The sequence below is a fragment of the Colossoma macropomum genome, unplaced genomic scaffold (genome assembly GCF_904425465.1).
Source record: "Colossoma macropomum unplaced genomic scaffold, Colossoma_macropomum, whole genome shotgun sequence".
In the NCBI taxonomy this organism is placed as follows: Eukaryota; Metazoa; Chordata; class Actinopteri; order Characiformes; family Serrasalmidae; genus Colossoma; species Colossoma macropomum.
Genome location: NW_023494810.1, coordinates 6996143 through 7012766, shown reverse-complemented (window position 1 = coordinate 7012766; position 16624 = coordinate 6996143). Strand labels below are relative to the sequence as shown.

Sequence of the window (16624 nt, the reverse complement as noted above, 5' to 3'; positions counted from 1 at the left end):
AGATTCAGCCACTGATAATTACGGTCAGGGTTGAGGAAACACTGACCTTTAATGGAATTTACTGAGTCACTAAACATTCTCAACTTTCCTAAAATGACCAAACTATTGTACTTTTTTTTTGCTCTGTATAAAATTGTTTTTGTATGGCACCAGAAAGTGTTCTACTCCTGTCTTAGACCCTGACGGAGATTATGAATAAATATTCCTTCAATCAGTAATCAAATAGATTAGATGTTGTAATCAATAACCAAATAGGAAGTATTGCCTAACAGAGAATATTAATTCTCTCACAAAGGGTAGGCCTTCGTCTGTCTACATAGGGGATTCTAGACACTGGAAAGCCCCTGGGTTCACAGAGAGGCCTGTGTGTACTTACTGACCCAGTGAGAAGAGGAGCAAGTTGACCTTGAAAGGTAGAGCAGGCTGGTAAAAACCTGTTGAAGCCAGTTTTGAGGAGTGAGCTCATCATGCGATGGCCAAATTGACGGACGAAGAGATGCACCTATTAGAGAATGAGCTAATATCAAAATTTGAGAAGGTGGGGGATATCACATTACCCCAGATCAATGGTATAAACTGTTGTTTGGAACACTGTATTTGCGCAGTTGGGTCTCTCGAGACCCTGTGCCACCTGATGCTGAAATAAAGAAGAAGCCTTCTCCCTTCCACAAGAACTCAGCGGCTGAAGTGTTTTATTCTACTTTCTTTTATTTTTGATTGAATACCCTTTCTGTTTTTGTTTATTTCATTTTTGTTTATTTTTTGTAAGTGATTAAGACAATAATTAGAACAAAACCACAGCAGAGAATAGTTTAGATTTTAAAAACCATCATATGCTTTGGGCAAGGAAGAAAATAGTTTTGGTCCCGACAACCCTTTTCTGGTACAGATTAGAACCCTTTTTGATAAGAGTGCAGAATAAAAACAAATGTGTTTATGCTTACATTGGTTTAGTTTATTGAGTCTGGTTCTTGCTATTTTATCAGTCATTCAGTCAAAAACATATGTAGTCCTACTACTACTACTCCTACTACTACTACTACTACTACTACTACTATATAATAATAATAATAATAATATTTATAAATCAAACAACTGCAAACACCTTTTAACTCATTACTATTAATAATAAAATGATGTTCATCATTCATGTGTTTCAGTTCCTTCACTAATCACATTTTTCTTATGTTTTTGTGTGTTTATTACAGATAATTTGTTTGTAATGAGTAGTTTGTTTACTAACTTGGTGAAACTGTGTGTCGGTGTTGTGTGAGCGCTGGAGCTCCAGAGTGAGCAGATGTTTTGTAGCTGTGGGTCAGTGTGAGTAGAGAGCGTGTCTGAGTTTCCCACACTGAGTCGTCTGTGCTGAAATCAGTGGAGTACAAAAGCTGCAGAGAGCTGAATGGATCATTAGTGCTGGTTAAAGACTGTGAGCTGTATTGTAGACGGAGTCTGACGTCACTCACCATCTGGAGGGAAAGATCCTCACTGGCTGAGATGTGACATCACTGCTCACAGTACCTTCACTCTTAAACACACAGTCAATGTCAAAAAACAGTTTTTTGTTTATTCAATTTTCTGCCAAAATAGCAAAGTACAAGAAAACAGTAAAGTAGGGCATCAATTATCCAAAGTAAAATATCCAGTCTATCAATATTAAGTTGGTCCACTCTTTGCAGCCCATATTCTCATCAGAATAAAGTGACGTAATGGACGTGACCAGCTCAACTCTCTTTGAAATCTTTGAAAAAGTGAAAGCAATCATAACTTAGTGCTTCTTTATTTTTGTCATAAGTTTTTTTAAATTAGAGTTTTAAAGTTTAATTCACGGCCTGATAATGATTTACATGTAACGGCTCTTTTGCAACCCAGCTATGTACTTTTTTTGACAACTGTTGCAAGACCCCCAACATTTTGTCTCATCATTTCTTAAATGTTACCCCCTTAACCCCAACCCCAGCCCCTTTGTGTTTGCAAATGCTTGGGTAGATTTTTAATTATAAAAATATTTTACAATAAAAAAGTATATATTTTAAGCTTAGCTGATAGAAACAAAATAATAAGTAATAAAATGATAAACATTTAATTCTTAAAATATCTGCTTCAGAATTTCTTATAAAAACTAAAAAAAATGCATTTCAAGTTCATATAATTTATATATAATACTGTCCAAAAGCTTCAGACAGTCTGGACTGGTTGGTCTTACAGGCTTTCCTAATAGCTGGGTGTTGTAGTGAGAATGTCACTAGAGATTTATGGACAGGGGGGCTAAGCCTTTACTTAGGGGGTCTGGGGGCATTCTCCCCCAGGAAGATGTTTCCTAATGGCCTCAATGTCTGTTCAGCATCAACTTTTAGAGCAGCAACAGGAGGAAAATGTATCAAAAAATGCCTGTTTGATCATGTTGGCACACAGGATCTGTCTCTTCATAGCGTATTAAGCAGAGACCTTTGATGACTTAAAAGCTACATCTTTCAGTTTGTGCAGTCAGTGTGATTTTGTTCTGTAGTTGTGTTTACATGGTTAATAGTCTAGAGCCTATGTGTCAAACACAAAGCCCATAACACAGTCCTCTTCGGCCTGCAAAATTATTTTAGTATTCTATTCATTATTATTATTATTATTATTATTATTATTATTATTATTATTATTATTATTAGCTCGTTTTACCCTGAGATGCACTACAGTCCCCAGCAATGCACTGCAACATAGTGTGAGTTCTGACCCCCAACAACAATCTCTGGGCCAGTGGAAAAGATGCCTGGTGTCTAGATCAAGCAAACAGGCAGTTAAAAAAACAACATAAAACAGTTTCTATTTAGAAGTATTTTTGAATAAGTATTCAGTGCCTATTTTTCTGTTGCAGGTTTGGCATATTTTGAATAAACAGTGGTCCGTTGGGGTCGTGGCAAAGTGTTAAGTAAAAATGAAATAAAAACACATCTGGCCCACTGATTTGTTGAGATTTTTTTATTTGGCCCTTTTAGTGGTTGAGTTTGACACCCCTAGTCTAGATAATGGTCATAGTGACCATTTGACAGCACAAAAATGATATTTTCTAAATTTTTTTTTGTCTCACAATGAGGATATATTAAGGGAATAACATCTACAAATTCAGAATTAATTTTTACTGACAGCTTAAACACTCAATTTCTTAAGCTCTGTCAGTCTCCTTCAGCCTCTTTCTCTCTCTTTCCTTGTCTGTGTTTAGTAGCTGTAATGGCCCAGCCTGCGCTGCAGGCTGCAACGGCAGCAAGGTGCCATAACTTCAGGGAACTCCAATTCCCAGAAGCCCTTGGGCTGATTAGGCTGAACTTTACACACCTGTGGACTCCTCTACTTAAAGCTGTGGCAAACAGCAGACCTTTGTCACACCTTTGTAGAGGGGTGACCGGTACGGTACGCAGCCCAGGTGGGTATTTAAAGGAAAGAGAAGAAAGGGAAAGAGGGCTGGAAAACACAAAAGCATAATTGCCTCAAAATTACTTAAAAACCACAAGAAGGCCTGAGCTCCAACGGCTCCAACCATACAAAAGGTGCTCCACTAAGAGCAACTAGTGAAACAAAGTCTGCCTCCCCCTCATAATTACAGAGGAAGTGACTTTTGTTTTCTGATTATCTCTTATTTCACGTTTCTAGTTCAGCCTTTGTTTGAGCTGCTTTCAGTGTCTGCTTTGTTTTCCCTTTTTCCCGCCTTTTATTTCCCGCTCCTTGAGGTGTTTTACCCGATTGTGACCTGTGCTTCCCGGTGGCACAGCAGTCCACGGACTGCCGATCAGTATATCGGCGGTTCGAACCTGGCTCTGGGTCACCTCAACCCCAATGTGCCAACTTCACATTCCATTGCCTCAATAATTGTATAACACCGTTTCTCATGGGTTTTCCTCTTTGCACCTGGGTCCGTCTCCCTGCCCGTAACAGTAACATTACTTTTTATTAAACATTTTATAAAAATTTGAGAACTCTGTGATCAATGAGCTCATTTTTTTGTCTAAACTGGCAAAAATCTTCTCACCTCACTGGCTTCTACAGAGCTGCCATCTCTTAACTACCATCTGCAGTGATATAAAACTGTGTTACGATCAACACAACACTTATATCTAATACTAATGTGACTATTGATTTTGTTTTCATATTTCTAGTATTTTGAAATAATCTATGAAGTGTTGGGTAAAAATTATCAAGTCAAAGCTACTATGATGCAGACTGATCACTGTGTCATTGGTGAGATTCCAGCTGTGTCTGAAACTGTGCCCTATTCACTATGTAGTGCACTATTTTAGGGTTCCACCCTTCTGTAGTGGTGTCTAAAAACACAGTGCAGAAGATTTAATGCACTCAAACAATCCCACCATGCATCACAATAAGTAGTGTACAACCGATTTACCATAGCGGATATAGGATACCCATAATGCACTGTGTTGGTTGGTTTGGAGATTCATGAGCAGCTTCTCTGAAGAGGATTGCAGCTACAATGGCGGTGTCTCCACAGTCATCTCTTCAGACCTGTTACAGATGTAAGGAAGCTCTTCTGATATGTTCAGTCAGACTCAGTGGTTATAGCTGACTGGTGGAATCACATTGTTAATGCAAAGGAATCTGCTGTTGCAGAGTAATGAGCAAACCTGTATGACGTAATGTTCAAATTCATTTACTACCATCTCAAATTCTGTTCCCTGCATCTTGAGTGTCTTGCTGACATCATTATCACTCTCTGTCAGGCCAAAGGCCTTGAAGGTTCCTGAATGGTCACCTCTCACCCAGTTCTAAAATGATGGACATACCCAGTAATTAACCTGCGTTATTCATGAGTCTAATGATTAGAAAGCTAGACAGACAGCACTGTGTAAGGTAAACTAAAACACATGCATGTACTGAACTGTAAAAAGTAATTAGCATTATAAATGAGTATGGCTGACTAATTTTCCATAGTTAATTAATCTTATCACTGCAAAGCCTATTTCATAATGTAGCTAATATAGCTGGTGATGGCTGACTCTGTTTCAGTGAGCGGGTTGGCCACCCTTTGGCTACAGCTCTGGTCAAAGCCCCACATCTATGACGAAAATATATTTAACTGAATGTACTTGTCGTGCATCCCTGGCCAGAAAGTGAGGAGTGAAGAAAAGGTCACTGCATGAAAAAATTAAGAAAACTGGATTTTTATTTTTGTAATTTTAATATGATTTGTGGTAATATATCACAACACTTGCCTGAATTATGCAAGACAGAGAACATAGTTTAACAACTGTAAGTTGTCTTTACAAAAGACACATTTTAGATATTCAAAAGAATGAAGACAGTATTTTACTTAGATTAATGATAATATATCACAACGTTTGAATTCTGTGAGATACAGAACATAGTTTAACATGGTCGTCTTTAAAAAAGACATTCAGATTTACAAAAGATTTAAATCAGTGAAAAACTACAGAAATATTTCTCAATATGAGAATATCTAGAGGAAAGTTGTTCTATGACAACATGGTCACTGTTATTTCCTTTGGAAATGTTCAAATATTCAATATGAATTGCTACCATTCAATAAAGAATGTGTCCACAGAGGATGAGTAAAATATCTAATACAGACGATTATTTTTTTAGACTGAGTCATTTCCAGTTAACAGCTGTTCAACTGAAAACTAATAAAAACCAAAACAAACTGACAGTTTCAGTCATCCATGCTTCATCGTGAAGGTCTTTTTTACATGTCAGACAATGTCATCACTCTCCTTCTTAGAAGGACAATTTGGATACTTATAAAGTCAGCACTTTTCAGTAGTTCATGTGATTCACATGAAATCCTCATAGAAGATAAAAATGCTCCACTAAGTTTTCAAGTACAAAAATTTCCCCACAAGGGAAATAAGGATTTAAACAGTCTTTTGGCAAAAGAAAAATACAAAACTGTGCTTCAGTAGTCTAATATAGACTTCTGTGCTCATATGTTTTGCTTTTCAGTTTTTTTCATTCTGTAAGCATCTACCAGGGCCTCCAGAGGGCGCTCTTAGCTGAACTCTTCTCCTTGCTGGTGGTCAGTTGGTCTGTGGAGCCCAGCAAAGGGAGATCACTTTCCCTCCATTTCTCTTCTGTTGATGGCTGCAGGTTCTGGAAGTGGTTCAGCAGTTTTCTCTGAGACTGTGTCTTCACCTCATCCTTGGACAGGAAGTGTAGAACTTCATGAACGCATCTGGAGAAGCCTTGACTGACAGCTGTTGAACTGGTGGAGAATTCAGGCTGTTGCTGCTGCTGTCATCTCAGGAAGCTGAGCGTCATCTCCAGGATGTCTGCTTTCTCCAGCTTGGAGTCGGGCTGCTGGTTGAGGAACTCTGGAGCCAGGAGAGTCTTGAGCTGCTCAATGCTGCTGTTGATACGATCTCTGCGCATCTTCTCCACCACTGGCTTTCTCAACTGCAGATACAAAAGGAGAACATGGTTATTGAACTGGACCCAGAACATTGCTGACCATTTATAAAGTAAGACAACAATAGTCATTTTTTAATTTTAGCAGGTTCTCGGTTTACCTTGTTGTTGAGAGGTAGGTGCTCCTTTGAGATGGTCATTGCTGAAGTGACTGCAGGAGTCATGGCTGTATCTCAGTGCTGTAGATCTCTCTGTGTAGAGTGAGTCTGATCTACACTGGCTGAGTCTCCTCTATTTATACTCCCACATCTCCATATGAATGTGTGGGTCTTGGGCTTGTTGGAAGTTCTCACAGTTTGTAGCCAATGGTAGAGCTTAAATGGACAACGAGGAACGTCCAGCTGCCATATGTTGGGTCATTTTCTAGCTAGAGACAATGTCCATGTCTCAGGGGAGCAGGTGGAGGAGTGGGAGTGATGGAGAGGGACTGTGTGAATCTGGGAAAGTGGTGACCCTTTAAAGAGAGCAGATTTGCTTCCTGATGTGATCAATGTCACTGGCAGAGCACACGCTCATCATCTTTATGTGCACGTGTGAAGCTCACTATGGCTAAATTCCAATGTACCACTTTATTTGAATAAGATATTGAGTCATTTTCTGGCTTAGATTTGCTGACTTAGTTGTCTCAGTGTTCTGATTTACAGCCCTGGTCCTGGAGTCCCCTCACATCATATATCGGCTCTATCATGCCTGCTCAGGTGATGAACAAGCTCTTCCTGAGACGATTTGTGGTATTTCAGAACTATGGTTGGAAAACAGCTGGCTGGACCAGTGATTTTTAACCTTAACTGCAAAACTTGGTTATAATATTATATAATATAATATACACTCAAAAGGATGGCTCTTTAAGGGTTTACTGAAGACAGTGCTTGTATATAGAACCATAAACACAACATTATTACCAACAACAAGACACAAAGCAAGCTGTGAACTTTTCCTGTGATTACTGTATGTGTAGTTGCATGGAAAAAAGTTTCTGAACTCTTGGAATTTCCTGGAGTCCTGCATGAACTGCCTCTAAAATATAAATCATGAAAATTATTTCATATCACAATAATAAACAAAGAGCTTATTAATGTAATGCATACACTGTTTTACATTACTATATCTAAAGTGATAATGATTTAAGCAACCGAGGTCATTGATTAAAAAAAGTCAGAAAACATAAGTCTATTTTACATATTATATATCGCTGTTGTCGGAAGAAAACCTCGTATCTCCAAAATGGTAACTTTACAGGAGAAGGAAAAAACTGCTTTACTTTTAATGTAAGTCAATGGAACCAGACTTTATTTCAAATCATTTTGGGACGTTTCTTTTGGTCCATTCTTCATGAAATTTACACGCAATGTAAAGGACAACAGGTATTTTCAAATTGTCAAAAACTGAACTTATATTGCACGCATGACATACATTTTCTGTATTAGCCTGTGTCGTAGACAGAAATAGCATTTCTATGTTGAACAACTGTCTTTAAAGAACCCTTGAAGGAGCATCTTTTTTAGAAGGGTAGCTTATGAAACTTGTATGTTGTTCTTAGTGTGAGTGTCGTCTGTGCTGAGATCAGTGGAGTACGAAGCTGCAGAGAGCTGAATTAATCATTGTATTGTAGACGAAGTCTGACGTCACTCACCATCTGGAGGGAAAGATCCTCACAGGCTGAGATGTGACATCACTGCTCACAGTAACTTTCCATGAGGGTTACAGTGTTGTACTACAGCAGGGGTATCCAACCCTGGAGATGCAGATGCAACTTAATAGTTCCAAAACACGACCACCTGCTCCAGCTAATTTACTACTTCAGAAATCTTTGATTGGCTATTAATATTAGGTATTAAGGGGTAGCATGTTAAATGCATGAAGGAACTGAATTCTACAGGAAAGTAGATTTCTGATGCATAACATGACTATCATATAGACCAGAAAGATTTATACATGCTGATGTGAGAGTATTTAACTTCCAGATAACTTTAGGAATGTGGCATTTCTAAAAAATATAGAATCTTTGGTAATAAAATAAATAATTGATTGGAAAATGTAAAACAATAACTAGATAGATAGATAGATAGATAGATAGATAGATAGATAGATAGATAGATACTTTATTGATCCCAAAAGAAATTGAGCAGCCAGTATCAGTCACACAACACAGGACAATAATAATAATAATAATAATAATAATAATAATAATATAATAATAATAAGGGTGAAACAATATAAAAAGAAGAATAAATACAAAAAACCCATCTACAGTCATATATACAAATAGAAATGTACAAAAGTCTGCAATAAGATCTATAACCTGAGATGAAAAGAGGCAGTGCAATAACAGCATATAATGACAATACTGAATAAAAAAGTACATTTTGATAATAAAAATTTTAAAAATGGTAAATGTTAAAAACTTAACTAAAACATATCAAAAATCTAGGATCAAATAAAACTGTTGCAGGCTGAATGGAGGTGGTTAGAGACTAAATGTTAATGTCTTGTTGGAGGATGTTTGGTAAGAGATTTTGTGGTTGCTATTGTTTGGTCAGACGTGGAAAAACATTGTCACTCCAGTTAAAGTGAATGTTAATAGTTTGTGGTAATTATAGTTCTTAACTCCTTCCAGTCAAGTCTCGTCACAGAGAAGAGCGCTTTCAGACAAACCAACCACTGAGTGGCTTTTCAAGATCTGCTTCAAAGACACATTAGCATGTGAATAGACACACGTCCATTGTTCTTCATCCTCTCTCATAATGGTCAGAGTGTGGGAAAGCTCTGGAGGGAGGAATCACAGTCAAAGGTCATTAATGTCCTAAACTCCACCAGCCAATAAATATGACGGGCCCACTCAGGGGAGTAGACACACTTATGGATATTAGGAGGAAAGTGTTTTTTTTTCCCTGGTGTCATTAGCTCATTCATACTGCTGTGGGTAAGAAGAAGGTTCACATGGGAATAGGCACACTTATGGATGTTCAGGTATGGGACATAAAAGTGGAGCATTGAACAAAACAGAGTTTGACCCGAATGAGCATTATTATGAATGGTGCCGAGGGATCGGTGAACAAATGTGATATATAGAAAAAGAGTAACACCAGCTATGACTATGATTATGATAGTGTAAATGGGAACTGTCTGGCCTAAGAGCCTCTCTTCTGTGCCCAAGGCCCCTGGACAGAAGATGGATTCTTCTGGTTTGTTCTAATGCTATTACCCTAAGAGCGAACTGCAGTATAACTTCTTCTAACAAAATAAGAAAAGTGTCTAAGTGTAAAAGAGCAAAGTAAACATAAGAGACTTTAGTCGCTGAGTTCTTGTGGAAGGAAGGAAAAGGCCTTCTTTATTGAGCTTGAGTGGCAAGATGGCTCCCGGACAACCACAATGCAAAGATCATCGCAAAACACCCAATTTTATATCCTGTTTGGGGTGGGGAAGCAATCACCCCTCCCTTCTTATGGAATTCTATACCATCTTAGTTCCCAGCATCGCCAAACCTTACACTTTTCTTTGGGAACCCTTATATCCAAACATACATGAGATATTTTTAAAAAATATCTTATCTTAGCTGTACCAGGATGTTCCACTCTCCCAAGGGCATTAGTTTTTGACTGGTTGCACTGTAAATTCACTTACCCCATAGACTGGTTCTTATCATCTCAAGGACAGCTCATCTTTCACACACAGCTGCATTAGCAGATTCTCGCAAACTTCTAAAGGCCTCTTTGTTAAAAAGGCACTCAGGTGTCCGACTTCCCAGACAAGCTAATGCCTGTCTAACAGTGTGAAGATTACTATTCTTTTGGTTAATAAACGCTACTTGTTAGTAGCATCAAAAATAAAGATTATTTATTCAAAACATCTGTCAGAAGATCAAAGAAAATCTAAACATTGCTTTTAAAAGGACTGACTGCAGTAAAAGAGTTACTTAATAATGTTGAATGTTGGGATGAAACTTGATTAAAACGCTACTGGACATTCAAAGTGTTTATCACTTTGCTGCTTATTTTAGGCCACACCTACATTTAATTGCTACCCTGAATTCTGGGTGGTTGTTGTTGTTGTTGTTGTTGTTGTTGTTGTTGTTGTTCAAATTCATGTTTCAGAAGTCTGTTGTATTTGATTCTTTCATGTTTTTCCAAATGATACATTTTTTTTGTACATTCAGTCCAGATACAAAGAAAAATGCTGTCACTGTGTTGGAACCTTTATTTATAGAACATAACTGTACCCCATTCCAAGGGCCCATATCCCACTCCCCCATCCAAACAGTCCATAGTCAGAAACTAAGCTGATGAAAATGGCCAGGTAATGATGAATTATGACTGTTTTGGATACATAAACTCACACGTTATTTGTATTTGGTGGACAATGCTAGAAAGATGAGGAAATATTGGCCCTGGAATGGGGTATTGGCACTTGCTGACTCCACTCATCCATGTTTTGACTCCAGGCTTTAAATTTAACTTTGTCTAGTTTTAATATAAAGTTGAATAAATTTTAAAAATGTACATATATGCCCCAATATATAGTCAGCGTGAAAGTGACTGTACCTTTTTAAAACTCATTAAAGGTAAACAAATGCACAAATTCTGCATCTTTTCAGGGTGCATTTACATTGTTTGTACCTTAAAGGGCTAAAAAGTACTCAGACATGGGCTTGACTTTGTCGTCTGATTAACTAGTTCCCCCTTTGTAAAAATAAACCTTTAACTAAGGATGAACCCATTAACACAAGTCAAGAGCGCCCTCTAGAGGTCCTAAACGAATCCAGCAGAATCTAGACTATAGACTGGCCAACAGAAGTCTAACTCCAGCATGTTATAGTGAGAACTACATCTTTCTATCCTTTCACCTCTCAAGGTATTTTTGTTTGATCTGAGCATCATGAGCAGCAGAAAGCTGAAATTTTATTTAATGCGCTGTGTTACAGGTAATAAACCAATCTGGCCAAAGTTTTTGAAGTTCACCTTCATAACGAACCTGTGTTATATGAGTATATAAACAACACAAAGTTATACTTGTCTTGTCAGTGAGTATTTCAAATGTACGCTCTGAGTTTTCTAATTGAAGTATTGAAAGTAAATCGAAGAAAACAGTCTCAAAAGTTTAATTCACTTGAGTAGTAATTAAGTTCTGAAAGTGATGCTCTTACATCATTTCAGCGTACAGTAAATTATGTCTGTTTTGTCATTTCCACCACATCCAAATTTATAAGTAATATGGTCACCATATATCTGTAAAATAAGTAGATGTAAACATGTAAATATAGTTAAGCTATTTTTGTGCTTCAAAAATATGTGCAATGATGGACAGTTAATCAACTTTGACTTTTTTTTTGTTACTAAGATAAAACATTCCACATTGTATAGAACTCAAAGCACTGAGACAGGAAAACATTGAAACAGTAAAATATTTGCAAAAGTTTTTTTATTTGTTGAATTTCCAAGTGAAAATAAGTTAATACATCCTTCAGAGAACTCAACAGTTACTGTATATTGAATTTAACATATAAAAAATGATATATATAATTTATATTTATAAAAAATCTGGCCATTTAAATAGCCAAAAGCTATAGCCATTTAATATTGTGTGATTTTATTTTTTCTAACATGTTCCACTCAGCAAATAATTTACAAAATGTGCTCTAAACTAACTATGTTTTTCCCATGTACAGAGATCAGCTGAACAGAATCAGATATTAAATGATAATCACTTCAGTAAAATTGCGTTGTTGATTTTATACTTTGAGGCATTGAAAATGGGAAATGTGTGTGTGTGTGTGTGTGTGTGTGTTTGTTTGTTTTATGTGTGTAACCGTGTGGTTATTGGTAGTTAGCATGCAACATGTGTACCCTGTCATGCTAATCACTCCTAAATGCTGCTTATTTTATTTTCACAAGTTCACAACCCTGTTATTCATTTTTTTAAGATGCATTTATTTTTAAATGATGATAATGAAATAAAAATGGCTTAAAACTAAAGTTTTAATGAAAACATTTTGATTTAAACTATTTTTGAGCTTTCCCTTCTGCTCTATATTGTATACTTGATATGTTTTTTACTGCATTAATATCAGATTAATGGGGAATATGATCGCTGTGTTCAACCCTGTTACCGGCTTCAGCCCTGTAATCCAGTCATGTTTGGAGATTCATTTAGCAGGTTATGTTAGCAGAAGTGCCAATTTGGTAATGAGTCATTACTTAAAATTACTACTAAAAAAATATTGCAATCTTTACAATCTTTTTGTTTAGAGAGAAAAACTCTAAAGGCTTTGAAGTAACACACATAAGAAAAATAGAAAACGTTGCATTTTTTGTTATTTATTTGAAAAGTTCAAAAAGCATTTCATGAATTCAATTCAAGCCTTTAAATGGCATTAATAATTCTCCCTAAAACCTGGTAACAGCGTTGCAAAAAATGCTGTATACTTCAGAAAAAACATCACAGATGTTTTATATGGGATTCTTTAGTAAAGACAGTGGCTCCACATTGATCCATGAACACTCAAAGAACCATTTGAATGCTTAAATGTCTTTTTTTCATAGTAAAATGGTTCTTCAGATTGATGGAGGGTGTGTATTTGGATATAGAACCATTTTGTGAATGGTTCTATGTAGCACAAAAAGAGTTCTTCTGTTGTTACAAGCTTGACATCATAACAGTAGTCGAACCCTGTAGTGCTATATAGAACCATTTACTACTCGTTCTCCATCAATCTGAAAAACTGTTTCAAGAGTGTATGGTATCTGATTTTTGAAAGGTTGAGCACTTTTGTCAAAAACAGCCAAGAAAAAAGTACATTTTTAACTAGTTTTGAGACCCAAACCGAACTCTACTCACAGACGGTGCCGTGTATTTCAGCAGAACACTGACAGATCTGAGTCGCACTGCTGCTTTCACTCTTTGTGTTTTCCCTCTTCATTAGATGACAAATATTGCCCAAATTGCCCCAGGGAGCAATTGGCTCCCCAGAGACCATTAGCATCTGAATGGACACACTTTTATTGTTCGCTCCAAATTCTCTGAATGCAAAGGAGTGTGGGAAACCTCTGGAAACAGGAATCACAGCCGAGCATCATTAGCATCATAAAAACACCATCCAGCCCCAGAACCAGAGTATTTGGGCACCAAGGGATGTGGAGGAAAATAAATATTTGTGGTTCTGATAATAAACTACAGGCATACTGTACCAAATACAAAGCTGAATAACTGTAGATCCGTTCTTAAGAATAATAACTAGATGTCATTTCATTCTACTGTTGTGTGCAAAGGTTTAGGCACCCCTGGCCAAATGATGCTTTGTCAAAAACAAGTGAACGCATCCTCTACACACTCCTGCACATTTTAATGCACTATTTATGTTAATTTGCTAAATTTAACATAATGGGGGATAAAAAAATAAACAAAACGTAAAATGTGGCCTGTGCGAAAGTTGTGGCACATTTTATATTTTACGCTTTTTAATGCTCCCTGTGTTGTATGTGTGTTATTTTCACATTCAAATTAACCTACATCAACAAAACACGTCATTTGACCAGAGGCATTCATTTGCATAAGCAGATAAGCAGGCCTAATAATCTTCAAGAATGTGACCATGACAAGCATGGGCTTTCTTTGAGTGTGCTTTCTAGTAATGTTGACAGAATTGACAATAAGACAGAACTTTCATTGATTGTTTTATTTCGCCATGTCATGATTAAAATACATTCAATGAATATTTTTTTGTTTCATCACTAAAACACTCAATGCCTTCACAGAAGGACGCAATATTATTCACTATAAAGTGAAACAGGCATCAGAATGTCAGTATGACATTAATAGTCAAACACAAGCCTTTATGAAAGGTAAATGTTAATTTCTTCTTGGAAGAAGTGAGAATGTTTTTTACAAAACAGGCATTACGTTTCTTGCATTTGTGGTAGAAACAATGTGAAGCACATAATGGATCAGAACAACTTATCATAAGTTAAGTCTTGGACATGAGTAAATTTTACCCAACAGAAAAAAAAAACAATTCATAATTAGCAACTTTCACATGAGACCAATGTGGTCAACAGTGTTCAACAGAGATAAGGTCCAGCCTGTAGGACTACCAGGGCCTCCAGAGGCTGCTCTTGACTGGATTCTCCTTTTTGCTGATGGTCTGCTGATCTGAGCACATAGTTTGCGGCAGGGCAGTTTTTCTGTTGCCCTCGTCTGTTGATGGCTGCAGGTTCTGGAAGTGGTTCAGCAGTTTTCTCTGAGACTTTGTCTTCACCTCATCTTTGGACAGGAAGTTCACAATCTCATGGACACATCTGGAGAAGCCTTGACTGACAGCTGTTGAACTGGTGGAGAAAGCAGGCTGTTGCTGCTGCTGTTGTCTCAGGAAGCTGACTGTCATCTCCAGGATGTCTGCTTTCTCCAGCTTGGAGTCGGGCTGCTGGTTGAGGAACTCTGGAGCCAGGAGAGTCTTGAGCTGCTCAATGCTGCTGTTGATACGATCTCTGCGCATCTTCTCCACCACTGGCTTTCTCAACTGCAGATACAAAAAGAGAACATGGTTAGTGAACTGGACCCAGAACATTGCTGATCATTTATAAAGTAAGACAACAATAGTCATTTTTTAATTTTAATTGGCTCCCAATTTACCTTGTTGCTCAGAGGTAGGTGCTCCTTTGAGATGGTCATTGCTGAAGTGACTGCAGGAGTCATGGCTGTATCTCAGTGCTGTAGATCTCTGTGTAGAGTGAGTCTGATCTACACTGGCTGAGTCTCCTCTATTTATACTCCCACATCTCCATATGAATGTGTGGGTCTTGGGCTTGTTGGAGGTTCTCACAGTTTGTAGCCAATGGTAGAGCTTGATCAGACAATGAGGAATGTGAGGCTGCCACATGCTCAGTGATCTTCTAGCTGAGGACAATGTCCATGTCTCAGGGGAGCAGGTGGAGGGGTGGGGGTGATGGAGAGGGGACTGTGTGAATCTGGGAAAGTGGTGACCCTTTAAAGAGAGCAGATCTGCTCCCTGATGCTGAGATCAATGTCATTGACAGAGCACACGTCTATCATCGTGGTGCACACGTGTGGAGCACACCTAAACTCTTGAATTATGTTGTCATCTTCAATTAGGGAATCATTTTTGAGCTAATAATATATGCTTATTTCATAAAATGAGTTTGGAAAGTAGAATTTTAAGCATAAATTTGCATACACTAGACACATACATGGCACACTTCTAAAGACAATGTGTAATTTGTATTATTTATAACAGAAATTTGACCCTAATATAGATGCTTTTGTGAGTTTGGAACTGTTGCGATCCAGTGTTTTCAAATATGTGAACGTTTTACTATTGATTTATATTATTATTATTATCATTTGAAGCTGATATTTATGCAGTGACAAATGGACCAATAGAAATTTTCATTGAAGAGATGCTGTTACATTCATTTACATTTAATAGTACAGATTGCATATCAGTATCAATGACAAAAATGCTAGATTGGATATTGGAGTGAATTCAAACCACTCTACTTTTAAATGCTTATTATCTTTAAAAGGACCTTTTTAAAACTTTTTAAAAGTGTTTTTAAAAGAACAAATACCAGATAGTTAACAGTCTCGGCTCAACATCAAGGTTTCAATATCAGTATCAGTATTGGGAAACAAAGTGGTATCATGCCATCTCTAACACAAAATTAAGAATGTTTTTCCTTTGTCTTTGTCAGCGACTGTTTTGAAGATCTAAGGTTCCACCAGTGATCCATCTAAGTCACATACTGTACACGTCTGAGTTTCATAATGTATCCCAAAGGTAGCAGTCCCTAAAGCAGCAGTCCAGATGTAACAGATGTGTCTTGTATCTTGTCTTTGTCAGTCAGTGTGAGTAGAGAGCGTGCCTGAGTTTCCCACACTGAGTCCTCTGTGCTGAGATCAATAGAGGACAAAAGCTCCGGAGTGCTGAATAGACTGTTAGAGATGTCTAAAGACTGTGTTGCATTGTTGACAGAGCCTGACATCACTAACCATCTGGAGGGAAAACGGCTTAACTTGTTGCTAGAATTACACCAGTGTTATTTCACCCCTTTGAAATGGTGCAGTTTCCTGTTTCGACCGTGTGCGAACAGTATTTTCATTAATCTTCCCACTTTGATTCAAAAAGATACAGGATACCAGGTTTACCACAAAGTACTAGCGCTGCATTTGGGATAAATTCACCTTTATC

The 16624-nt window shown here is 37.4% G+C and overlaps 1 protein-coding gene and 1 pseudogene across 1 annotated transcript; both read right to left on the bottom strand.

Moving 5' to 3' along the window:
• Positions 1-5982: 5982 nt before the first annotated feature.
• On the bottom strand, positions 5983-6708 carry LOC118799685 (annotated as a pseudogene).
• Positions 6709-14080: 7372 nt separating this feature from the next.
• Positions 14081-15146, bottom strand: LOC118799592 (transcription factor HES-5-like). Its single transcript, XM_036559547.1, has 2 exons — positions 15049-15146; positions 14081-14935 (listed from the first exon to the last, which is right to left on the bottom strand). The coding sequence occupies exons 1-2, from the start codon at positions 15109-15111 to the stop codon at positions 14507-14509; spliced, it is 492 nt and encodes a 163-aa protein (XP_036415440.1). The 5' UTR covers positions 15112-15146; the 3' UTR covers positions 14081-14506.
• Positions 15147-16624: the final 1478 nt, after the last annotated feature.